Below are 25,620 nucleotides of genomic sequence, written 5' to 3'. Positions count from 1 at the left end.
AGAAGAGAGAAGCTTCAACTAAGCTATAAGAGCCATTCCAATCGATTCCAATAATGATAAAACGGGAACTGACTTCTAGTACACGATAGTACACAAATATAAATGTCACGAAAGTGAACGAGAATATCCATTTGTCAGAATCTGACCAACGACTGACGCATGCGCAGACAACTAGTACCAGGCCCAGTTGTTTGCCTAACCGTTATAAAAGAGAAAACTCGGCCTGGGATCGAGGCTACTCTCTGATATCTCTGAGGGAGTGTTCTACTGTCCATGACTTGTAAGTTGAAATGCTGTGTCTCATTGCTGCTATAGACATACAGAGTTCATGTCAGTCATGTGATGGTTGTTGATCTGGTTAGGTCCTATAGCTAGCATGCATAATCTCAGTCCAGGCTCAACCAATGATTGTGTGTGTGTGTGTGTGATGGCATAAACACTGTCTCATGATCACCCCTGTGCAGGTAATGGATGCTCCAGTTGAACCATCACCTCGTTATGGTCAATTCTCTGCAGTTGACGGACGTCATTACATGTGGAAGGGGTATGGTCCAAGACGAGGGTCTAACATCATTGCTGTGTATGATCCAAGCACTGAGCTGTGGAGCCTCTTGCCCACCACTGGACCTCTACCCCCTGGAGAGCAGGGTGGTTGCTCTGTTTGTGTAGGTCGTTGCCTGTACACCTTTGGTGGTCATGATGGGTCTTCTTACGTCAATGACATGAGCAAGCTTGATCTGGACACTCTCCAGTGGACCAAAGTTCAAACCTCTGGTAGTCAGCCTAAGAAAAAGGCTTTCAGTGGACTTGTCCGTGTGAATGAGAGAACTCTGTGCTGCTTTGGAGGAGAAAGTATTGAGGGCATCACACAACTAGGATCAACATTCACCAAGACAAACGAGTTTCATTTTTTTGACACACAAAATGGTAAATTTTTTTCAACGTGCACATTCGCTGTATGTTTTCATTGCATACACTTATAGGGTATCTAGCTACTGGTGGGCGGAGTCCCACCCTCACTCACATAGGAAACCATGTTCACTTTCATATCAATCAATGTTATAAGGATGATGTAACATTGTACCATTCTCTAATTGCCCCACCCCCACTTCCAGGTGTCTGGTCGTCCCCTGAGCTCAGAGGAGAGAGACCTCCTCCCTGTGCTGCCTTCACCTTCACCATGGTGGACCAGCACAGGGCAGTCCTCTTTGGTGGGTTCAAACTTGGCCGTGGTAGGCTCAATGACGTCTACTTGTTTAATTTTAGGACCATGGTGAGTTGGAATTAGTACTGCATGCCACATTGAAATGCACAATACTGTGTGTTCACTGTGTGTAGGAGGTCACTAAGGTGAAGCCAGTACAGGGAGAGCCACGGCCAGTGAAGAGGTCACTACATGCTGCCTGTTGTCTCAACTATGGCCAGGACCACCCTCAACTACTGGTGTACGGAGGAGCGGATGATGGCAGCAAGACACTGGGGGACATGTGGATGCTGGATGTAGACACTGTCAAGTGGGCAGAGGTGAGTCTTGTCTTATTATGAACTGTTAGTGTACGTGTAATAAATGGACGTAATAAAGAGATACGAGACGTTCATTTACAAGAGTAAATAACTTTGAACTTTGAATTCTAGGAGGATGTTAAATACTTGTGCTATGTACACACACCTTTACTGTATTATATCACGTTGTCAAGGTTACAAGCGTGTAATAAAAGTCGTACAGTCCCTTCCGTACACGGTCGCGTAGCCTCGAGGCATAATTTGGTAAAGGGTCACTGTAATATAAAACACATAGCCTTGAGATTCCTCGTGTAATGTTTTATTTATTTCATGGATTATCTGATGATCTGTTCAGAATACACAGTACTACTGTACACTCAACATTAATTTTATTTATCACAGAATTATTTTTTGTGCCTCCAGGTGACACCTCCTGAGTCAATGACACCACGTTACTACCACTCCATCACTGCCACCAGTCTGGGACCAGGACTCACTGAGGTCCTCGTGTTTGGAGGCCAGCGGGAGGTGGGAGATGCCATTGCCGAAACCACCATACTGAGATTTGGTGAGCAGCTACTAGTACATGTAGCCATGACAACTATTGTCTGATAGACAAGTACACACAATACATGTGTCAATGACTCTGAATGCATATACTGTTACATTTGTTCCTTAATCCCCCCTACAGAGTTGACTGGACCCTCAGCGTCTGTTGCTGGACCCTCGGCTGGGAAGTGGGCTCTCGTGGATGTGGCCCACAACGACACTAGAGGCTCCGCCCAGCGACTGAGTGAGAAGAGAATCAGACAAGCAACTGCTCGTGCCTCATCAGTCAGTGAGACCAGCGACCACTCCTCTCAAGACCGGGTGAGGGCTTTGGAACAACAGTTACGAGCAGCAGAGCAGAGAGAGCACGACACTCAACGTCACCACCAACTACAGTTGCAAGAGAAAGATCGAGAAATAACTGCACAAGCTAGAGAATTAACGGAGGCCAACCGTCGTCATGGAGATGCGGAGGAAAGAGCACAGCTGGCAGAGCAAAGAGAGCAAGCTACACAATTACTTTTACAAGTGAAAGATCGAGAATTGGCTGAGGCCAACAGAAGAGAAGCTGACCTGTCTGCTCGAATCACAGCTCTAGAGAGGGAGTTAGAAGGCAAGACGAAAGAGTTGGCAGCACACAACACAGAGGTGTGGAGGATTCCGGCCAACAGAGTGATCATTGGCAGGAGGATTGGCAAAGGAGGGTGGGGGGAGGTGCTGGAGGGAACAGTGAGCGTGGCCGTCAAGCGACTACACGAAGAAATTGCTCTCCCAATCTACATCGAGAAAATGGAGAGAGAAATGAAGCTATTGGCTGAAGTGCGACACCCAAACCTTGTGCAATTCATTGGTGCTATTTTTGATGAGCCAAACCAAGCCAATCGATCCCCTCCTCTCATCATCACCGAGCTTCTGGACATGAATCTCCGACAAGCGTACGAGAGGAATCAACTGAACCCAGGAAATCGTCTCTCCATCTTCATGGACATTGCCCTAGCTCTGAACTACCTGCACCAGCGCTACGATCCCATCATCCACCGTGATGTGAGTGCTCCCAACGTCCTCCTCCAGCGAATGCCCAACCACCAGTGGAAGGGGAAGGTCTCTGACCTGGGCTCAGCCAACTTCCTGCAGCATGCTCATACGATGGGAGAGGGGGCCATAATTTACTCCCCTCCTGAAGTCATCCCTCAAGCCTTTGATCCTCTCACTCCACCTCCAAGACAGTCTGTCAAGATCGATGTGTACAGCTACGGTATTGTCCTCTGTGAGGTGACCGCTAGTCGATTCCCAAGTGCTGAACATTATCGAGACATGATTCTCCAAGTACAGAGGCAGCATCCTGCAGTGTACGAGCTGATACTCCACTGCACTAAGAGAGAGCCCAGCCATCGACCCAGCATGGCACAGGTGATGGTGGAACTGAACAAAATAGCACCCTTTTAACTATGAACAATGAGAACACTTATCTATCTAGCAGCTTCTTTGTATTGAATATTGATTTTAATTACTTTATGATTTTTATTTTTAGCTTTGGCTTTTGTAGTGTGTGTTTGCACTCTCCTATTATGATGATTACTATTGACTTTATCTCAGTCTCATGCTAATCAATATTACCGTTCACAATAATTATGACGAGTGGTATGGGAAAACGTTATTCACATAATTAGAACAATAGCAGTAACCACAAAACCAGTCCATAAATACAATCAAACCGGTGAATATATAGAGTTCCTAAGAGTGTCACTGTTGAGAGCAGCCCACCCTCTGTGCCCTGTCCACTCCTTCATCCTCCTTATCTTCATCGTATATGGCTCCACCACCTTGTGCCTCGCCCACTCTCCTCGTCCCCTCACTCTCTATCATATCCACTTCCTCTGCCTCTGGGTCCAGTGCTGGTGGGGCCAGGTCCTGTGGGCAGGAAACACTTCAACTCCTGTGTGTGTGTGTGTGTGTGTGTGTGTGTGTGTGTGTGGGGGGGGGGGGGGTAGAGTACATTGCTATACAGTGGGGGCCTGTGTATTGGATCAGTATACCAACTACTTCACAAAGACACCTTAATTATAGAAGACAAGGTGGTACAGCATAAAGATATTGCATGTATACAGTGGAGGCCTGTGTATTGAGAGGCTGCCTACACTGCACACACATATCACATGATTATAGCCACTGCATACTTTTAGTTGACTCTCCTCCAGGAAACCAGAGTCAGGGAATTGGATGGTGAACTGAACATAGAGGTTGCCCTTGACATGAGGCCTCCTGAACACTGGCATCCCCTCACCCTCCAGACCCTGGACACACACACACACACACACACACACACACACACACACACACACACACACACACACACACACACAGTACTGTACATGTACACACACATTGTAAACTCAATTGATACTACTTTCAGTATGTTGTAATTAGATTGGCAGAGTTTTCGTAGCTTTTTAGCAACTGTACATGTACCTACGTACAATACTGCCCACACAACACAACCACTGTTAGTATTGCACATGACCACAAGACTATAAATACATACACATGAAGTGAAAATAGAAATAACAAGATCAAAAGTCCTATACCTAACCCTAATTATGACTTGTTCCAAATTTGGGAATTAAGCATCTGAAAGAGCTTCTTCTCTAAAATGATATCATCAAAGTTCATATTTGAGTGATAAAACTACCGTATAGCGGGTATATTTCGAGGGTATACACTTTCGCGGATTGACCGTTAGAAAGGTTTTCGGGAATTCAGAATAGCAGTCTTTCTGCAGCGTGTATGGGTGCGATATTAAATTCGTGGGAATAAATGTTCGCGGTAAATGCTTGATATACCCTTGAAATATCCGCTACGGTATTTGCCAATTTGGCCACACCTCCTCTACAGTCTATTGAAGAACAAGAAGGATGTCACTATATATAAGATAGCCATGCTATCAATGAACCTCCCTCCTTCACACTGGTACTCTTAGCTATCACTTTCAATTCAGTTGCTTTGGTTAATTAATTAAATAGCAGAAGTAATGGCTGTCTTGTTAAAGCTGCCAGATCAACAGTCCTAAGGTACCTAACCCTAACACATGTCCCCTCAGCTTGTAAGGCTGGGACACACTATAATAGCTTGTATGTACACTCCTCTCAAAGGCAGCCCTATACACAATCCTCCTCTTACCAGCCACTTACTCACCTGGTGACAGCACTGCTCCTGGTGACCTGGACACACCCACGTTCCTCCCGTCCAGGGGGTACAGAGTGCAAGTGAAGCCACACAAAGCCTCCCTTAAACTGATGTTCTTCTCCACAAACAGGTCACAGTCGACTCTCCTGTAGTTGGTGTGATCCAGCTGCTGCAAGATGTGAAGATAAAGGTATTTGCCAATTTGACCACACCATGGATCCAATTTGCCAATTTTTTGCCCATGGTCCAAGGCCAAAAAATGACACATTATTGCCCTATCTAAATTTTGGATTGATCATTTGAAAGGCCTCTTTCTAAGCTTTCAGAAAATCATACAATGTTTGACATTGGATTAACGGTAGGAAAGTAATGGCTGTTAAAAGATGTTCAACTACAACCCCCCTCACGTTTAATTGAATATGATCGCAACAGTTTAGTAATGCTGAGATTAGGTGATGATAACATTACAGGGTACACACGTCTTACAATGTGTGGATAGAGCTGCCATTCTACAGTGCTTGCAGTCTAGAGAGTAGATTACCACACATTTGTGAGTAGTTGTACTTACCTTGTCACTATGGTCGTCACCAGCAGTGTTCTGAAGAGACAAGACATAAAGTGTTTAGTTCACACGAGTTCAGAGGTTAAATAATAATGTAACACGTAGGAAACATATTATAATTATAGGCTAACATCACGTGACTAGTACCATCTTTGGTTTAATCATGGTATTGGTCGAAAATGGGTTGAACCATAGATAGAACAGTAGGAGGGATTGGAAACGAAAATGTTTGCGTGAAACACTCCGTGTTATAGGGCGTGGCTAAAACTACAAAGGATTAATCCTGTCTTGACTGCCATACAACGTGTTGTACATAGAAATGGTGAAATTGATCAGGATTATTCTAAAAAGTAAAGAAAATCTAGTTCTAAAAGGTCGACTAAGCAACTCAGCCACTATCACTAAACAAATGAAAGCACCGCAGGTGCTGATGCCTCGGTGGAGATGCCAAAGCTATATAACATAAAGCTATTAATAGCTAATTTATATACACATGATGAACATTTTTGCGTAATAAATTTGTTGCAAGAGTGGGTAATTATCAACCATGATTGTCGAAAGTTCAAGCCTGAATTAATGGCTGCCATCAGCAGAGCCTTGCAGCTCTCTTCTCACTCTTGCAGCTATACCAATAGCTAGCGTTCTAGTGCAGAGCTAACTACTAAGTAGAGTAGTAACACTCGGTAAACAAGTTTGGCTACGTGCTCTTCTGAAAAGGCTGCAATGGCATTCCAAGTAAGCAAAACTAGGCATAACTCTAGAACGAAGCATTATTTTGCAAAATTCACAAATTGAAAACATGACTAGAAGCCTATAGAAACTCTTACTTGCACTTCATTGATCCTTGAGCAGCTGTAGCAGTCTACACAGACAGACACACAAACACACTACCGTATCCCTCGCTTGCGCATGCGCACCGAGGCATAGTAAATGCTATACAAGAAGGAATAGCCCTTACTACTATGAAGTTGTGGGAAGTCAAGGCCCGTGGTGTGTCTAAAAGTATACTAAAGCAGTTTTGAAGGACTATACTGCAAACATTTATCAACTGTTATTATTTAAGGTACAGCTTATATCCATGCATAGCATGAAGCCATTCTATATAGCACTTAGATACATAATAACCAAGTCAAGTTTCCGCTTCACAGCAGGGAAAGAGAAAAGTTGACATGGAGTAAGCTAAACTCAACAAAAATTAAAAACGGAGTAAAAGACAAAGGACTTAGTCAGTGGTGTAAACTTACTTCTCTAGAGTACCTCCCAGCCCCTGAGTGATTGCTAGTGGATAGGAGAGCTAGAAACAGTTGAAATACAACTGGAGTACGGTAAAACTAAGCGAGCGCAATATCATAACGCGGAGTGTTTCACCGGTTTACACAGTGCGGCCTGCATGGTCGTTTCCAATCCCTCTTACTGTTCAATCTATGGTTGAACGTACCTCACTGAAAGTAGGTATAACCAGAAATAAATTAATTGGGCCTTTCAAAATTGGCACTTGGGACCACATTTCATGACTGTCCATGAATTATAGCCCATATTACTGGAAAGTGTCTCTAAGTGATTGTGGCTGGCATAGACTCACTATAACAGCAGTGCTCTAATTATTCTCATACCTCTTGTTTGTGGTTGATTTCCACGAGACGCTTTCCTTTGCATTTCTTGCACTTGTCTCTTATGTAATCACCAGACCCCCACAGTCTGTGCACACGCTCTGTATCTGCTGCATTATGCCGGGGCCGAGTGGACGGTGGGTCACCTTGATACCAGACCCCCCACAGTCTGTGCACACGCTCTGTATCTGCTGCATCATGCCGGGGCCGAGTGGGCGGTGGGTCACCTTGATACCAGATCCCCCACAGTCTGTGCACACGCTCTGTATCTGCTGCATCATGCCGGGGCCGAGTGGACGGTGGATCACCTTGATACCAGACCCCCCACAGTCTGTGCACACGCTCTGTATCTGCTGTATCATGCCGGGGCCGAGTGGACGGTGGGTCACCTTGATACCAGACCCCCCACAGTCTGTGCACATGTCATGCATGGCTGGATTCTAACGTAATTGCATCGTCGATTGTCGTCAACTGTTGAATGTTGTTTAGTTCTCAGGAGCTCAAAGAGGATAGTGTCATCTCCATGGATACTGGAGAGTGGTGGTGACGGAGGATGCTCCCACTCAACAAACACATCTCCTCTACACAATGATAAATACACACACTGTCATGAGCAATCTTTACACATTGTACGACATGCTCTGCAACTAGACTAGACCTAGACCTATAATATTGCCCATTGACAGGCCTATGGGTATAAGCTGTATGTGCAATATTCCTAGTATTCCTAGTTACACTCACCTACTCCTGCAGCGCTAGACAACCTTCAGATCTCTACACCTCCTCCAGCCATTTTGGGAGTGGGCTCCTCATAACCTTTGCAATAGTGGGGGCGTGGCTGGTATGCAAGATCAACAGAACTCCAACAACAATAGCAGCTCTCTGATATCTCTGAGGGAGTGTTCTACTGTCCATGACTTGTAAGTTGAAATGCTGTGTCTCATTGCTGCTATAGATATACAGAGTTCATGTCAGTCATGTGATGGTTGTTGATCTGGTTAGGTCCTATAGCTAGCATGCATAATCTCAGTCCAGGCTCAACCAATGATTGTGTGTGTGTGTGTGTGATGGCATAAAAACTGTCTCATGATCACTCCTGATCACTCCTGTGCAGGTAATGGATGCTCCAGTTGAACCATCACCTCGTATGGGTCAATTCTCTGCAGTTGACGGACACCATTACATGTACGTGGAGGGGGCTTGGTCCAGGACTAGGGTCTAACATCATTGCTGTGTATGATCCAAGCACTGAGCTGTGGAGCTTCTTGCCCACCACTGGACCTCTACCCCCTGGAGAGGCAGGTGGTTGCTCTGTTTGTGTAGGTTGTTGCCTGTACACCTTTGGTGGTAGTGATGAGTCTTCTTACTTCAATGACATGAGCAAGCTTGATCTGGACACTCTCCAGTGGACCAACGTTCAAACCTCTGGTAGTCAGCCTATGAAAAAAGCTTTCAGTGGACTTGTCCGTGTGAATGAGAGAACTCTGTGCTGCTTTGGAGGAGAAGGTATTGAGGGCCCCACACAACCAGGATCAACATTCACCAAGACTGGACGGTCTGATGGAAGTGGAAGGACAAACGAGTTCCATTTCTTTGACACACAAAATGGTAACTTTTGTCGATGCACATTCGCTGTATGTTTTCGTTACATACAATTATAGGGTATCTAGCTACTGGTGGGCGGAGTCCCACCCTCACTCACATAGGAAACCATGTTCACTTTCATATCAATCAATGTTATAAGGATGATGTAACATTGTACCATTCTCTAAATTGCCCCACCCCCACTTCCAGGTGTCTGGTTGTCCCCTGAGCTCAGAGGAGAGAGACCTCCTCCCTGTTGTGCCTTCACCTTCACTATGGTGGACCAGCACAAGGCAGTCCTCTTTGGAGGGAACCAATCTGGCCGTGGTGAGGTCAATGAAGTCTACCTGTTCAATTTCAGGACCATGGTGAGTTGGAATTAGTACTGCCACATTGAAATGCACAATACTGTGTGTTCACTGTGTGTAGGAAGTCACTAAGGTGAAGCCAGTACAGGGAGAGCCATGGCCAGTGGAGAGGTCAGTCCATGCTGCCTGTTGTCTCAACTATGGCCAGGACCACCCTCAACTACTGGTGTACGGAGGAGTGGATAATGGCAACAAGATACTGGGGGACTTGTGGATACTGGATGTAGACACTGTCAAGTGGACAGAGGTGAGTCTTGTCTTATTATGAACTGTTAGTGTACGTGTAATAAATGGACGTAATAAAGAGATACGAGACGTTCATTTACAAGAGTAAATAACTTTGAAGTCTAGGAGGATGTTAAATACTTATGCTATGTACACACACCTTTACTGTATTACATCACGTTGTCAAGGTTACAAGCGTGTAATAAAAGTCATACAGTCCCTTCCGTACACGGTCGCGTAGCCTCGAAGTATAATTTAGTAAAGGGTCACTGTAATATAAAACACATAGCCTTGAGATTCCTTGTGTTGTAATGTTATATTTATTTCATACAGTACATGGATTATCTGATGATCTGTTCAGAATACACAGTACTACTGTACACTCAACATTTATTTATCAGAGCATTATTTTTTGTGCCTCCAGGTGACACCTCCTGAGTCAATGACACCACGTTGCTTCCACTCCATCACTGCCACCAGTCTGGGACCAGGACTCACTGAGGTCCTCGTGTTTGGAGGCAATTTGGAGAATGATAAGATAGTTGCTGAGACCACCATACTGAGATTTGGTGAGCAGCTACTAGCCATGGCAACTATTGTCTGATAGACAAGTACACACAATACATGTGTCAATGACTCTGAATGCATATACTGTTACATTTGTTCCTTAATCCCCCCTACAGAGTTGACTGGACCCTCAGCGTCTGTTGCTGGACCCTCGGCTGGGAAGTGGGCTCTCGTGGATGTGGCCCACAACGACACTAGAGGCTCCGCCCAGCGACTGAGTGAGAAGAGGATCAGACAAGCAACTGCTCGTGCCTCATCAGTCAGTGAGACCAGCGACCACTCCTCTCAAGACCGGGTGAGGGCTCTGGAACAACAGTTACGAGCAGCAGAGCAGAGAGAGCACGACACTCAACGTCACCACCAACTACAGTTGCAAGAGAAAGATCGAGAATTAGCTACACAAGCTAGAGAATTAACCGAGGCCAACCGTCGTCATGGAGATGCTGAGGAAAGAGCACGGCTGGCAGAGCAAAGAGAGCAAGCTACACAATTACTTTTACAAGTGAAAGATTGTGAATTGGCTGAGGCCAACAGAAGAGAAGCTGACCTGTCTGCTCGAATCACAGCTCTAGAGAGAGAGTTAGAAGGCAAGACGAAAGAGTTGGCAGCACACAACACAGAGGTGTGGAGGATTCCGGCCAACAGAGTGATCATTGGCAGGAGGATTGGCAAAGGAGGGTGAGGGGAGGTGCTGGAGGGAACCGTGAGCGTGGCTGTCAAGCAACTACACGAAGAAATTGCTCTCCCAATCTACATCGAGAAAATGGAGAGAGAAATGTAGCTATTGGCTGAAGTGCGACACCCAAACCTTGTGCAATTCATTGGTGCTATTTTTGATAAGCCAAACCAAGCCAATCGATCCCCTCCTCTCATCATCACCGAGCTTTTGGACATGAATCTCCGACAAGCGTACGAGAGGAATCAACTGGACCCAGGAAATCGTCTCTCGATCTTCATGGACATTGCCCTAGCTCTGAACTACCTGCACCAGCGCTACGATCCCATCATCCACCGTGATGTGAGTGCTCCCAACGTCCTCCTTCAGCGAATGCCCAACCACCAGTGGAAGGGGAAGGTCTCTGACCTGGGCTCAGCCAACTTCCTGCAGCATGCTCATACGATGGGAGAGGGGGCCATAATCTACTCCCCTCCTGAAGTCATCCCTCAAGCCTTTGATCCTCTCACTCCACCTCTGAGACAGTCTGTCAAGATCGATGTGTACAGCTACGGCATTGTCCTCTGTGAGGTGACCGCTAGTCGATTCCCAAGTGCTGAACATTATCGAGACATGATTCTCCAAGTACAGAGGCAGCGTCCTGCAGTGTACGAGCTGATACTCCACTGCACTAAGAGAGAGCCCAGCCATCGACCCAGCATGGCACAGGTGATGGTGGAACTGAACAAAATAGCACCCTTTTAACTATGAACAATGTGAACACTTGTCTATCTAGCACCGTCTTTGTATTGAATATTGATTTTAATTACTTTATGATTTTTATTTATAGCTTTGGCTTTTGTAGTGTGTGTTTGCACTCTCCTATTATGATGATTACTATTGACTTTATCTCAGTCTCATGCTAATCAATATTACCGTTCACAATAATTATGATGAGTGGTATGGGCAAACGTTATTCACATAATTAGAACAATAGCAGTAACCACAAAACCAGTCCATAAATACAATCAAAGCGGTGAATATAGAGTTCCTAAGAGTGTCACTGTTGAGAGCAGCCCACCCTCTGTGCCCCGCCCACTCCTTCATCCTCCTCATCTTCATCGTATATGGCTCCACCCCCTTGTGCCCCGCTCACTCCCCTCGTCCCCTCACTCTCTATCATATCCATTTCCTCTGCCTCTGGGTCCAGTGCTGGTGGGGCCAGGTCCTGTGGACAGGAGACACTCCAACTCCTGTGTGTGTGTGTGTGTGTGTGTGTGTGTGTGTGTGTGTGTGTGTGTGGGTGGTGTGTATGTGTGTGGGTGGTGTGCGTGTGTGTGTGTGTGGGGGGGGGTAGAGTACATTGCTATACAGTGGGGGCCTGTGTATTGGATCAGTATACCAACTACTTCACAAAGACACCTTAATTATAGAAGACAAGGTAGTACAGCATAAAGATATTGCATGTATACAGTGGAGGCCTGTGTATTGAGAGGCTGCCTACACTGCACACACATATCACATGATTATAGCCACTGCATACCTTTAGTTGACTCTCCTCCAGGAAACCAGAGTCAGGGAATTGGATGGTGAACTGGTTGCCCTTGACATGAGGCCTCCTGAACACTGGCATCCCCTCACCCTCCAGACCCTGGACACACACACACACACACACACACACACACACACACACACACACACACACACACACACACACACACACACACACACACACACACACACACACACACCACACACACCACACACACACACACACACACACACACACACACACACACACACACACACACACACACACACACACACACACACACACACACACACAGTACTGTACATGTACACACACATTGTAAACTCAATTGATACTACTTTCAGTATGTTGTAATTAGATTGACAGAGTTTTCGGAGTTTTTAGCAACTGTACATGTACTACGTACAATACTGCCACCACAACACAACCACTGTTAGTATTGCACATGACCACAAGACATACATATGAAGTGAAAATAGAAATAACAAGATCAAAAGTCCTATACCTAACCCTAATTATGACCCGTTCCAAATTTGGGAATTAAGCATTTGAAAGAGCTTCTTCTCTAACATGATATCATCAAAGTTCATATTTGAGTGATAAAACTACCGTATAGCGGGTATATTTCGAGGGTATACACTTTCGCGGATTGACCGTTAGAAAGGTTTTCGGGAATTCAGAATAGCAGTCTTTCTGCAGCGTGTATGCGTGCGATATTAAATTCGTGGGAATAAATGTTCGCGGTAGATGCTTGATCAGCGAAAACCACGAACATTTATACCCTCGAAATATCCGCTATACGGTATTTGCCAATTTGGCCACACCACCTCTACAGTGTATTGAAGAACAAGAAGGATGTCACTATATATAAGACAGCCATGCCAGTACACCTCAATGAACCTCCCTCCTTCACACTGGTACTCTTAGCTATCACTTTCAATTCAGTTGCTTTGGTTCTCATGGATAATAACAAGGGTGTATACGCCCTTGATAATAAATAGCCTAAGTCTTGTTAAAGCTGCCAGATCAACAGTCCTAAGGTACCTAACCCTAACACATGTCCCCTCAGCTTGTAAGGCTGGGACACACTATAATAGCTTGTATGTACACTCCTCTCAAAGGCAGCCCTATACACAATCCTCCTCCTACCAGCCACCTACTCACCTGGTGACAGCACTGCTCCTGGTGACCTGGACACACCCACGTTCCTCCCGTCCAGGGGGTACAGAGTGCAAGTGAAGCCACACAAGGTCTCCTTTAAACTGATGCTCTTCTCCACAAACAGGTCACAGTCGACTCTCCTGTAGTCGGTGTGATCCAGCTGCTGCCAGATGTGAAGATAAAAGTATTTGCCAATTTGACCACACCATGGATAATAGCCCATAGTAGTCCAAGGCCAAAAATGACAAATTATTGCCCCATCTAAATTTTGGATTGATCATTTAAAAGGCCTGATGTCCAGCAGGAGCTGTTTCTGCATTTTATGAGTGACCCAGCTCGCCTTGTCAGCTAAGTTGAACTGTAAGGTTTCCCACTTGAACGCAGCAATCTGCAAATTTCTTGTAGTGGAACAAAATTACTGTACTGATACCCAACCATGAGAGTAGTGTTGGATGGACTCCGGCCAACTAAGATACCACAAAGTTACTGAAATTGGGTCACCGGAACTAAATAATTATGGCTGTTTAGATTTATCCCTTGGACCAAATTTAATTGACTATAGCCCATATTAATTATTCCAGTGGAAAGAGTCTCTAAGTGATTGTGGCTGGCATAGACTCACTAACAGCAGTGCTCTAATTATTCTCATACCTCTTGTTTGTGGTTGATTTCCACGAGACGCTTTCCTTTGCATTTCTTGCACTTGTCCTTGTCTCTTATGTAATCACCAGACCCCCCACAGTCTGTGCACACGCTCTGTATCTGCTGCATCATGCCGGGGCCGAGTGGGCGGTGGGTCACCTTGATACCAGACCCCCCACAGTCTGTGCACATGTCATGCATGGCTGGATTCTAACGTAATTGCATCGTCGATTGTCGTCAACTGTTGAATGTTGTTGAGTTCTCAGGAGCTCAAAGAGGATAGTGTCATCTCCATGGATACTGGAGAGTGGTGGTGACGGAGGATGCTCCCACTCAACAAACACATCTCCTCTACACAATGATAAATACACACACTGTCATGAGCAATCTTTACACATTGTACGACATGCTCTGCAACTAGACTAGACCTAGACCTATAATATTGCCCATTGACAGGACTATGGGTATAAGCTGTATGTGCAATATTCCTAGTATTCCTAGTTACACTCACCTACTCCTGCAGCGCTAGACAACCTTCAGATCTCTACACCTCCTCCAGCCATTTTGGGAGTGGGCTCCTCATAACCTTTGCAATAGTGGGTCACATGGCTGGTATGCAAGATCAACAGAACTCCAACAACAATAGCAGCTCTCTGATATCTCTGAGGGAGTGTTCTACTGTCCATGACTTGTAAGTTGAAATGCTGTGTCTCATTGCTGCTATAGATATACAGAGTTCATGTCAGTCATGTGATGGTTGTTGATCTGGTTAGGTCCTATAGCTAGCATGCATAATCTCAGTCCAGGCTCAACCAATGATTGTGTGTGTGTGTGTGTGTGTGTGTGTGATGGCATAAACACTGTCTCATGATCACTCCTGTGCAGGTAATGGATGCTCCAGTTGAACCATCACCTCGTTATGGCTAATTCTCTGCAGTTGACGGACGCCATTACATGTGGAGGGGGTGGGGTCCAGGAAAGGGGTCTAACATCATTGCTGTGTATGATCCAAGCACTGAGCTGTGGAGCCTCTTGCCCACCACTGGACCTCTACCCCCTGGAGAGTATGCTGGTTGCTCTGTTTGTGTAAGTCGTTGCCTGTACACCTTTGGTGGTAGTGATGGGTCTTCTTACGTCAATGACATGAGCAAGCTTGATCTGGACACTCTCCAGTGGACCAAAGTTCAAACCTCTGGTAGTCAACCTATGAAAAAAGCTGGCTGTGGACTTGTCCGTGTGAATGAGAGAACTCTGTGCTGCTTTGGAGGACTCGGTATTGAGGGCACCACACAACCAGGATCAACATTCACCAGTGGATACACAAACGAGTTTCATTTCTTTGACACACAAAATGGTAAATTTTTTCAACGTGCACATTCACTGTATGTTTTCATTGCATACACTGTATGTTTTCATTGCATACACTTATAGGGTATCTAGCTACTGGTGGGCGGAGTCCCACCCTCACTCACATAGGAAACCATGTTCACTTTCATATCAATCAATGTTATAAGGATGATGTAACATTGTACCATTCTCTAAATTGCCCCACCCCCACTTTCAGGTGTCTGGTCGTCCCCTGAGCTCAGAGGAGAGAGACCTCCTCCCTGTGCTGGCTTCACCTTCACCATGGTGGCCCAGCACAGGGCAGTCCTCTTTGGAGGGATCCAATCTGGTCGTCGTGGTAGGCTCAATGAAGTCTACTTGTTTGACTTCAGGACCATGGTGAGTTGGAATTAGTACTGCCACATTGAAATGCACAATACTGTGTGTTCACTGTGTGTAGGAGGTCACTAAGGTGAAGCCAGTACAGGGAGAGCCATGGCCAGTGGAGAGGGCAGTCCATGCTGCCTGTTGTCTCAACTATGGCCAGGACCACCCTCAACTACTGGTGTACGGAGGAGTGGATGATGGCAACAAGGTACTGGGGGACACATGGATACTGGATGTAGACACTGTCCAGTGGACAGAGGTGAGTCTTGTCTTATTATAAACTGTTAGTGTACGTGTAATAAATGGACGTAATAAAGAGATACGAGACGTTCATTTACAAGAGTAAATAACTTTGAAGTCTAGGAGGATGTTAAATACTTGTGCTATGTACACACACCTTTACTGTATTATATCACGTTGTCAAGGTTACAAGCATGTAATAAAAGTCTTACAGTCCCTTCCGTACACGGTCGCGTAGCCTCGAGGCATAATTTGGTAAAGGGTCACTGTAATATAAAACACATAGCCTTGAGATTCCTCGTGTTGTAATGTTATATTTATTTCATACAGTACATGGATTATCTGATGATCTGTTCAGAATACACAGTACTACTGTACACTCAACATTTATTTATCAGAGCATTATTTTTTGTGCCTCCAGGTGACACCTCCTGAGTCAATGACACCACGTTGCTTCCACTCCATCACTGCCACCAGTCTGGGACCAGGACTCACTGAGGTCCTCGTGTTTGGAGGCCAGCAGGAGGATTATATGACTGTTACTGAGACTACCATACTGAGATTTGGTGAGCAGCTACTAGTACATGTAGCCATGGCAACTATTGTCTGATAGACAAGTACACACAATACATGTGTCAATGACTCTGAATGCATATACTGTTACATTTGTTCCTTAATCCCCCTACAGAGTTGACTGGACCCTCAGCGTCTGTTGCTGGACCCTCGGCTGGGAAGTGGGCTCTCGTGGATGTGGCCCACAACGACACTAGAGGCTCCGCCCAGCGACTGAGAGAGAAGAGGATCACACAAGCAACTGCTCGTGCCTCATCAGTCAGTGAGACCAGCGACCACTCCTCTCAAAACCGGGTGAGGGCTCTGGAACAACAGATACGAGCAGCAGAGCAGAGAGAGCACGACACTCAACGTCACCACCAACTACAGTTGCAAGAGAAGGATCGAGAATTAGCTACACAAGCTAGAGAATTGACCGAGGCCAACCGTCGTCATGGAGATGCGGAGGAAAGAGCACAGCTGGCAGAGCAAAGAGAGCAAGCTACACAATTACTTTTACAAGGGAAAGATCGAGAATTGGCTGAGGCCAACAGAAGAGAAGCTGACCTGTCTGCTCGAATCACAGCTTTAGAGAGGGAGTTAGAAGGCAAGACGAAAGAGTTGTCAGCACACAACACAGAGGTGTGGAGGATTCCGGCCAACAGAGTGATCACGATGAGAACGATTGGCACTGGAGGATGGGGGGAGGTGCTGGAGGGAACAGTGAGCGTGGCCGTCAAGCGACTCTTTGCTGCCATTGTCAACCCTCGCAATCTGGAGAGACTCCAGAGAGAAATGAGGCTCTTGGCTGAAGTACGACACCCCAACCTGGTGCAGTTCATTGGGGCAGTGTTTGACCAGTCCCCTCCTCTCATCATCACCGAGCTTCTGGACATGAATCTTCGACAAGCGTACGAAGAGAATCAACTGGACCCAGGAAACCGCCTCTCGATCTTCATGGACATTGCCCTAGCTCTGGACTACCTGCACCAGCGCTACGATCCCATCATCCACCGTGATGTGAGTGCTCCCAACGTCCTCCTCCAGCGAATGCCCAACCACCAGTGGAAGGGGAAGGTCTCTGACCTGGGCTCAGCCAACTTCCTGCAGCATGCTCATACGATGGGAGAGGGGGCCATAATCTACTCCCCTCCTGAAGTCATCCCTCAACCGCTTGTACGACCTCCTCCACAAACTGTCAAGATTGACGTGTACAGCTACGGCATTGTGTTGGCTGAAGTGACTGCCAGTCGATTTCCGAGTCAAGACAATTTCCCTGAGATGTTTGAGAGAATCAAGAGAGAGCGTCCTGCAGTGTACGAGCTGATACTCGGCTGTATTGAGAGAGAGCCCAGCCATCGACCCAGCATGGCACAGGTGATGGTGGAACTGAACAAAATAGCACCCTTTTAACTATGAACAATGTGAACACTTATCTATCTAGTACCGTCTTTGTATTGAATATTGATTTTTTAATTACTTTATGATTTTTATTTTTAGCTTTGGCTTTTGTAGTGTGTGTTTGCACTCTCCTATTATGATGATTACTATTGACTTTATCTCAGTCTCATGCTAATCAATATTACCGTTCACAATAATTATGATGAGTGGTATGGGCAAACGTTATTCACATAATTAGAACAATAGCAGTAACCACAAAACCCGTCCATAAATACAATCAAAGCGATGAATATAGAGTTCCTAAGAGTGTCACTGTTGAGAGCAGCCCACCCTCTGTGCCCTGCCCACTCCTTTATCCTCCTCATCTTTATCGTATATGGCTCCACCTCCTTGTGCCCCCCCCACTCCCCTCGTCCCCTTACTCTCTATCATATCCACTTCCTCTGCCTCTGGGTCCAGTGCTAGTGGGGCCAGGTCCTGTGGGCAAGAGACACTCCAACTCCTGTGTGTGTGTGTGTGGTGTGTGTGTGTGTGTGGTGTGTGTGTGTGTGTGGGTATGTGTGTGTGTGTGTGTTTTGAGAGAATATACAAAAGGTATAGTTGGGGGATGTTGGCTTTTCTCTCGCCATCTTACCGTACACTCAACACGGAATGCTCAATTTAGTTTTTTATTATTCATTATTTTTTGTGCCTCCAGGTGACACCTCCTGAGTCAATGACACCACGTTACTACCACTCCATCACTGCCACCAGTCTGGGACCAGGACTCACTGAGGTCCTCGTGTTTGGAGGCCTGCAGAAGGTGGGGGTGGATGTCATTGCTGAGACCACCATACTGAGATTTGGTGAGCAGCTACTAGTACATGTAGCCATGGCAACTATTGTCTGATAGACAAGTACACACAATACATGTGTCAATGACTCTGAATGCATATACTGTTACATTTGTTCCTTAATCCCCCCTACAGAGTTGACTGGACCCTCAGCTTCTGTTGCTGGACCCTCGGCTGGGAAGTGGGCTCTCGTGGATGTGGCCCACAACGACACTAGAGGCTCCGCCCAGCGACTGAGTGAGAAGAGGATCAGACAAGCAACTGCTCGTGCCTCATCAGTCAGTGAGACCAGCGACCACTCCTCTCAAGACCGGGTCAGGTCTCTGGAACAACAGTTACGAGCAGCACAGCAGAGAGAGCACGACACTCAACGTTACCACCAACTAGAGTTGCAAGAGAAAGATCGAGAATTAGCTTCAAAAATTCGAGATTTGTCCACAAAAGATCGTGAATTGACTGCATACCTTTATAGTTGACTCTCCTCCAGGAAACCAGAGTCAGGGAATTGGATGGTGAACTGAACATAGAGGTTACCCTTGACATGAGGCCTCCTAAACACTGGCATCCCCTCACCCTCCAGACCCTGGACACACACACACACACACACACACACACACACACACACACACACACACACACACACACACACACACACACACAGTACTGTACATGTACACACACACACACACACACACACACACACACACACACACACACACACACACACACACACACACACACACACACACACACACATTGTAAACTCAATTGATACTACTTTCAGTATGTTGTAATTAGATTGGCAGAGTTTTCGTAGCTTTTAGCAACTGTACATGTACCTACGTACAATACTGCCCACACAACACAACCACTGTTAGTATTGCACATGACCACAAGACTATAAATACATACACATGAAGTGAAAATAGAAATAACATACAGAGGTTTTCAGAGTTCTTGCATCTCAATGTCTAGAGCGGAAGTACCGTATAGCGGGTAATTTTCGGGGGACAAAATATTCGTGGTTAAGCAATATTGAGACTATTCGTGGGTAATATTTTCGTGGATGCTGCTTGCACTGCAGGTAAAGGTAGGCAAGGTCGCTTCATTCGTGGGTAAAATATTCGTGGTCAGACCTCCAACCACAAAAACCACGAATATTTTGCCCCACGAAAATTACACGCTATACGGTACCTGTCATGTGATATTCTTGTAAATACATTAATATTGCTGAGTCAGGCAATTGTTTTTAATCTGACATGTAAAATGTATCGACTACACAGTACACTATACTTGTTACTAGTTATTCAGAGAAGATAGGAGTGGAGCATCCCAGTATTAAACAACTGTTTGAAGTGGCTTTCCCCGGCCTGCCCGCTCATTTTGTGTTGCTGCAAGCTAATGAGAGTCATATGGACAGTAGAATCAGTCTTACGTAGCTCCAGACATCTAGTCCTGTGTGACTAATACCGGTTACTGTCTAATAGTAGCTCTTGAACTGCTTACAATGTCAAGGATAAGTTTAGCTAGCTGTGGTGCAAAGGCTTGCAAAGCCTCCTTCCTAGATCCATTGTCTCCCAGATTAATGCATATCCATTCTATTGGAGAAAACTTGGTTTGGAATGATACTAGAAATTAAATGTGTCATGTGACAGGTACTTCCGCTCTAGATATTGAAATGCAAGAACTCTGAAAACCGCTGTACTGTTTAGTGGTGTTAAAGCGGCCAGATCAAGAGCTCTACCTAACCCAAATTATGACCGTTGTAAATTTGAAAATTGAGCATACCATCTGAAAGAGCTTCTTCCAAACTTTCAGAAAATCAAAATGATATCATCAAAGTATTATTTTGAGCGATAAAAACTATTTGCCAATTTGGCCACACCATGGATAGCCGTCCAAAGCTGAAAAATGACAAATTATCGCTCCATCTAAATTTGGATCGAAACACATCATTTGAAAAGTATACATTAGATCATAGATAGAGTAGAAGAGAGATTGGAAACGGAAGTACCATCCGTGTATCTCCGCGGTTTTAATCTAGGCTTACTTTTTAACACGAGGGCTAAACATGAATAATTCATGAGAATTGTTTTGCTCTCTGTAAGAAGTCCACGAGCAGTTCTGCTGCTAAACATCAACTTTCTCTAATACTTGAGGCCATTTGGGACACAGGACACTATTTAGTTACAAAGCCTTAGCTATATCAAAGGTACTATAGGAACACAAGCATGAAAAAGCGCTCTGTGTACTTCTAGCTACTTCACGACAATCGAGTTTCTTTGTTTCCAATTGATACCTACTATCAGGGGGCATGTGATTCAGTAATGGGGGTAGCTCTGAGATGTATGCTTTGGACACAATAAGTTTCCCGGGCTTTTGCAGGAGTTATGAGGAGATACACGGATGGTCCCAGAGCCACTACGTAGACTTCATTGTAAAACATCACGTGAATCACTTCCGTTTCCAATCCCTCTTCTACTCTATCTATGATTAGATCAACGATACTATAGGTATGGCTGTTCAACTACACCCCCTCACATTTAATTGAATATGATTGCAGTAATGCTGAGATTAGGTGATGATAACATTACAGGGTACACAGGTCTTACAATGTGTGGATAGAGCTGCCATTCTACAGTGCTTGCAGTCTAGAGAGTAGATTGCCACACATTTGTGAGTAGTTGTACTTACCTTGTCACTATGGTCGTCACCAGCAGTGTTCTGAAGAGACAAGACATAAAGTGTTTAGTTCACACGAGTTCAGAGGTTAAATAATAATGTAACACGTAGGAAACATATTATAATTATAGGCTAACATCACATGACTAGTATTATTATACGATCTTTGGTTTAATCACGAAAATGGGTCAAAAATGGTTGAACGTCCCAACTGAAAGAGCATCTTTTAAGCTTCCAGGATACCGCTAGTTGGGCGGAGTCGAATCAACGCTGCACTCTTGGTTGAGTATCAGTACACGTAGCAGTAGCTGTTTCTGCATTTTATGGAGAAATACAGTGTCCCAGCTCGCCTTGTCAGCTAAATTGTAAATTGAGCTGTAAAGTTTTCCACTTGAACGCAGCATTCTGCAAATTTCTTGCAGTGGAACAAAATTACTGTACTGATACCCAACCATGAGCGCAGCGTTGGATGGACTCCGGCCAACTAGGACACCAAAAAGTTACTGAAATTGGGTCACCAAAACTAAATAATTATGGCCGTTCAAAAAGTTCAGATTTACCCCTTGGACCAAATTTAATTGACTATAACCCATAATAATTATTCCAGTGGAAAGAGTCTCTAAGTGATTGTGGCTGGCATAGACTCACTAACAGCAGTGCTCTAATTATTCTCATACCTCTTGTTTGTGGTTGATTTCCACGAGACGCTTTCCTTTGCATTTCTTGCACTTGTCTCTTATGTAATCACCAGACCCCCCACAGTCTGTGCACACGCTGTGTATCTGCTGCATCATGCCGGGGCCGAGTGGGCGGTGGGTCACCTTGATACCAGACCCCCCACAGTCTGTGCACATGTCATGCATGGCTGGATTCTAACGTAATTGCATCGTCGATTGTCGTCAACTGTTGAATGTTGTTTAGTTCTCAGGAGCTCAAAGAGGATAGTGTCATCTCCATGGATACTGGAGAGGGGTGGTGACGGAGGATGCTCCCACTCAACAAACACATCTCCTCTACACAATGATAAATACACACACTGTCATGAGCAATCTTTACACATTGTACGACATGCTCTGCAACTAGACTAGACTTAGACCTATAATATTGCCCATTGACAGGCCTATGGGTATAAGCTGTATGTGCAATATTCCTAGTATTCCTAGTTACACTCACCTACTCCTGCAGCGCTAGACAACCTTCAGATCTCTGCACCTCCTCCAGCCATTTTGGGAGTGGGCTCCTCATAACCTTTGCAATAGTGGGGGCGTGGCTGGTATGCAAGATCAACAGAACTCCAACAACAATAGCAGCTCTCTGATATCTCTGAGGGAGTGTTCTACTGTCCATGACTTGTAAGTTGAAATGTTGTGTCTCATTGCTGCTATAGATATACAGAGTTCATGTCAGTCATGTGATGGTTGTTGATCTGGTTAGGTCCTATATAGCTAGCATGCATAATCTCAGTCCAGGCTCAACCAATGATTGTGTGTGTGTGTGTGATGGCATAAACACTGTCTCATGATCACTCCTGTGCAGGTAATGGATGCTTCAGTTGAACCATCACCTCGTTATGGCCAATTCTCTGCAGTTGACGGACGCCATTACATGTGGAGGGGGTATGGTCCAGGACGAGGGTCTAACATCATTGCTGTGTATGATCCAAGCACTGAGCTGTGGAGCCTCTTGCCCACCACTGGACCTCTACCCCCTGGAGAGGCAGTTGGTTGCTCTGTTTGTGTAGGTCGTTGCCTGTACACCTTTGGTGGTAGTGATGAGTCTTCTTACTTCAATGACATGAGCAAGCTTGATCTGGACACTCTCCAGTGGACCAAAGTTCAAACCTCTGGTAGTCAGCCTATGAAAAAGACTGGTTGTGGACTTGTCCGTGTGAATGAGAGAACTCTGTGCTGCTTTGGAGGATTCGGTATTGAGGGCACCACCCAACCAGGATCAACATTCACCAAGATTGGATACTCTGATGGAAGGGGATGGACAAACAAGTTTCATTTCCTTGACACACAAAATGGTAACTTTTATCAATGTGCACATTCGCTGTATGTTTTCGTTGCATACACTTATAGGGTATCTAGCTACTGGTGGGCGGAGTCCCACCCTCACTCACATAGGAAACCATGTTCACTTTCATATCAATCAATGTTATAAGGATGATGTAACATTGTACCATTCTCTAATTGCCCCACCCCCACTTCCAGGTGTCTGGTCGTCCCCTGAGCTCAGAGGAGAGAGACCTCCCTGTAGTAATTTCACCTTCACCATGGTAGACCAGCACAGGGCAGTCCTCTTTGGAGGGTGGCAATCTGGCCGTAGTAGAGTCAATGACGTCTACTTGTTTAATTTCAGCACCATGGTGAGTTGGAATTAGTACTGCCACATTGAAATGCACAATACTGTGTGTTCACTGTGTGTAGGAGGTCACTAAGGTGAAGCCAGTACAGGGAGAGCCATGGCCAGTGGAGAGGTCAGGCCATGCTGCCTGTTGTCTCAACTATGGCCAGGACCACCCTCAACTACTGGTGTACGGAGGACTGGATAATGGCAACAAGCCACTGGGGGACATGTGGATATTGGATGTAGACACTGTCCAGTGGACAGAGGTGAGTCTTGTCTTATTATGAACTGTTAGTGTACGTGTAATAAATGGACGTAATAAAGAGATACGAGACGTTCATTTACAAGAGTAAATAACTTTGAAGTCTAGGAGGATGTTAAATACTTGTGCTATGTACACACACCTTTACTGTATTGTATCACGTTGTCAAGGTTACAAGCGTGTAATAAAAGTCATACAGTCCCTTCCGTACACGGTCGCGTAGCCTCGAGGCATAATTTGGTAAAGGGTCACTGTAATATAAAACACATAGCCTTGAGATTTCTCGTGTTGTAATGTTATATTTATTTCATACAGTACATGGATTATCTGATGATCTGTTCAGAATACACAGTACTACTGTACACTCAACATTTATTTATTAGAGCATTATTTTTTGTGCCTCCAGGTGACACCTCCTGAGTCAATGACACCACGTCACTACCACTCCATCACTGCCACCAGTCTTGGACCAGGACTCACTGAGGTCCTCGTGTTTGGAGGCCTGCGGGAGAGGCTGGGAGATCATGCCATTGCTGAGACCACCATACTGAGATTTGGTGAGCAGCTACTAGTACATGTGTAACAAAGCGGTATGCCTTGTATTCGGAACGTAATCGCAATAGAAATGAGGCTCTTGGCTGAAGTACGACACCCCAACCTGGTGCAGTTCATTGGGGCAGTGTTTGACCAGTCCCCTCCTCTCATCATCACCGAGCTTCTGGACATGAATCTCCGACAAGCGTACGAAGAAAATCAACTGGACCCAGGAAACCGCCTCTCGATATTCATGGACATTGCCCTAGCTCTGAACTACCTGCACCAGCGCTACAATCCCATCATCCACCGTGATGTGAGTGCTCCCAACGTCCTCCTCCAGCGAATGCCCAACCACCAGTTGAAGGGGAAGGTCTCTGACCTGGGCTCAGCCAACTTCCTGCAGCATGCTCATACGATGGGAGAGGGGGCCATAATCTACTCCCCTCCTGAAGTCATCCCTCAAGCCTTTGATCCTCTCACTCCACCTCTGAGACAGTCTGTCAAGATCGATGTGTACAGCTACGGTATTGTCCTCTGTGAGGTTACCGCTAGTCGATTCCCAAGTGCTGAACATTATCGAGACATGATTCTCCAAGTACAGAGGCAGCGTCCTGCAGTGTACGAGCTGATACTCCACTGCACTAAGAGAGAGCCCAGCCATCGACCCAGCATGGCACAGGTGATGGTGGAACTGAACAAAATAGCACCCTTTTAACTATGAACAATGTGAACACTAGTACCGTCTTTGTATCGAATATTGATTTTAATTACTTTATGATTTTTATTTTTAGCTTTGGCTTTTGTAGTGTGTGTTTGCACTCTCCTATTATGATGATTACTATTGACTTTATCTCAGTCTCATGCTAATCAATATTACCGTTCACAATAAT

At 45.5% G+C, this 25,620-nt stretch overlaps 8 protein-coding genes across 14 annotated transcripts in view; 6 read left to right on the top strand and 2 right to left on the bottom strand.

Moving 5' to 3' along the window:
• The first annotated feature begins 216 nt into the window (after nt 1-216).
• On the top strand, nt 217-3,681 carry LOC135340743 (uncharacterized). Its single transcript, XM_064537101.1, has 6 exons — nt 217-280; nt 465-927; nt 1,116-1,273; nt 1,339-1,524; nt 1,927-2,071; nt 2,195-3,681. The coding sequence occupies exons 2-6, from the start codon at nt 468-470 to the stop codon at nt 3,496-3,498; spliced, it is 2,253 nt and encodes a 750-aa protein (XP_064393171.1). The 5' UTR covers nt 217-280; nt 465-467; the 3' UTR covers nt 3,499-3,681.
• LOC135340769 (uncharacterized) lies at nt 3,588-22,883 on the bottom strand. 7 transcript variants are annotated; one of them, XM_064537139.1, is made up of 5 exons: nt 14,673-14,803; nt 14,171-14,512; nt 5,804-5,833; nt 5,245-5,404; nt 3,684-3,988 (listed from the first exon to the last, which is right to left on the bottom strand). In XM_064537139.1, the coding sequence occupies exons 2-5, from the start codon at nt 14,360-14,362 to the stop codon at nt 3,915-3,917; spliced, it is 456 nt and encodes a 151-aa protein (XP_064393209.1). In that variant the 5' UTR covers nt 14,363-14,512; nt 14,673-14,803; the 3' UTR covers nt 3,684-3,914. The 7 variants fall into 7 exon arrangements, 6 of the variants coding, with proteins under 6 accessions (XP_064393215.1, XP_064393214.1, XP_064393209.1 ...); XM_064537140.1 differs by having other exon boundaries at nt 5,245-5,401; XM_064537141.1 differs by lacking the exon at nt 3,684-3,988 and adding an exon at nt 4,276-4,346.
• Nucleotides 7,666-11,720, top strand: LOC135340754 (kelch domain-containing protein 2-like). Its single transcript, XM_064537115.1, has 6 exons — nt 7,666-8,327; nt 8,522-9,015; nt 9,202-9,359; nt 9,421-9,606; nt 10,009-10,153; nt 10,268-11,720. Exons 2-6 carry the CDS (start codon nt 8,529-8,531, stop codon nt 10,831-10,833), a joined length of 1,542 nt encoding a protein of 513 aa, XP_064393185.1. The 5' UTR covers nt 7,666-8,327; nt 8,522-8,528; the 3' UTR covers nt 10,834-11,720.
• Nucleotides 10,855-11,720, top strand: LOC135340768 (uncharacterized). The gene has a single exon (XM_064537138.1). It carries the CDS (start codon nt 11,044-11,046, stop codon nt 11,569-11,571), a length of 528 nt encoding a protein of 175 aa, XP_064393208.1. The 5' UTR covers nt 10,855-11,043; the 3' UTR covers nt 11,572-11,720.
• On the top strand, nt 14,765-18,128 carry LOC135340746 (uncharacterized). The gene is made up of 6 exons (XM_064537104.1): nt 14,765-14,852; nt 15,047-15,515; nt 15,726-15,886; nt 15,948-16,133; nt 16,536-16,680; nt 16,803-18,128. The coding sequence occupies exons 2-6, from the start codon at nt 15,116-15,118 to the stop codon at nt 18,077-18,079; spliced, it is 2,169 nt and encodes a 722-aa protein (XP_064393174.1). The 5' UTR covers nt 14,765-14,852; nt 15,047-15,115; the 3' UTR covers nt 18,080-18,128.
• The window catches only part of LOC135340771 (uncharacterized), a 34,353-nt gene continuing 27,011 nt past the window's right edge, over nt 18,279-25,620 (bottom strand). The window contains exon 5 of the mRNA XM_064537151.1: nt 18,279-18,569. The gene's annotated coding sequence lies outside the window, so the exon portion shown is untranslated. The remainder of the gene's footprint in view (nt 18,570-25,620) is intronic.
• On the top strand, nt 18,603-19,376 carry LOC135341205 (uncharacterized). Its single transcript, XM_064537718.1, has 2 exons — nt 18,603-18,912; nt 19,036-19,376. Exons 1-2 carry the CDS (start codon nt 18,783-18,785, stop codon nt 19,374-19,376), a joined length of 471 nt encoding a protein of 156 aa, XP_064393788.1. The 5' UTR covers nt 18,603-18,782.
• On the top strand, nt 22,807-25,576 carry LOC135340753 (kelch domain-containing protein 2-like). Its single transcript, XM_064537113.1, has 6 exons — nt 22,807-22,934; nt 23,119-23,608; nt 23,796-23,950; nt 24,012-24,197; nt 24,600-24,750; nt 24,817-25,576. Exons 2-6 carry the CDS (start codon nt 23,122-23,124, stop codon nt 25,443-25,445), a joined length of 1,608 nt encoding a protein of 535 aa, XP_064393183.1. The 5' UTR covers nt 22,807-22,934; nt 23,119-23,121; the 3' UTR covers nt 25,446-25,576.

The sequence above is a fragment of the Halichondria panicea genome, chromosome 9, assembly GCF_963675165.1.
Source record: "Halichondria panicea chromosome 9, odHalPani1.1, whole genome shotgun sequence".
NCBI lineage: Eukaryota > Metazoa > Porifera > Demospongiae > Suberitida > Halichondriidae > Halichondria > Halichondria panicea.
The sequence above is the reverse complement of the archived record's forward strand: the minus strand, read 5'-3'. Positions and strand labels throughout refer to the sequence as shown.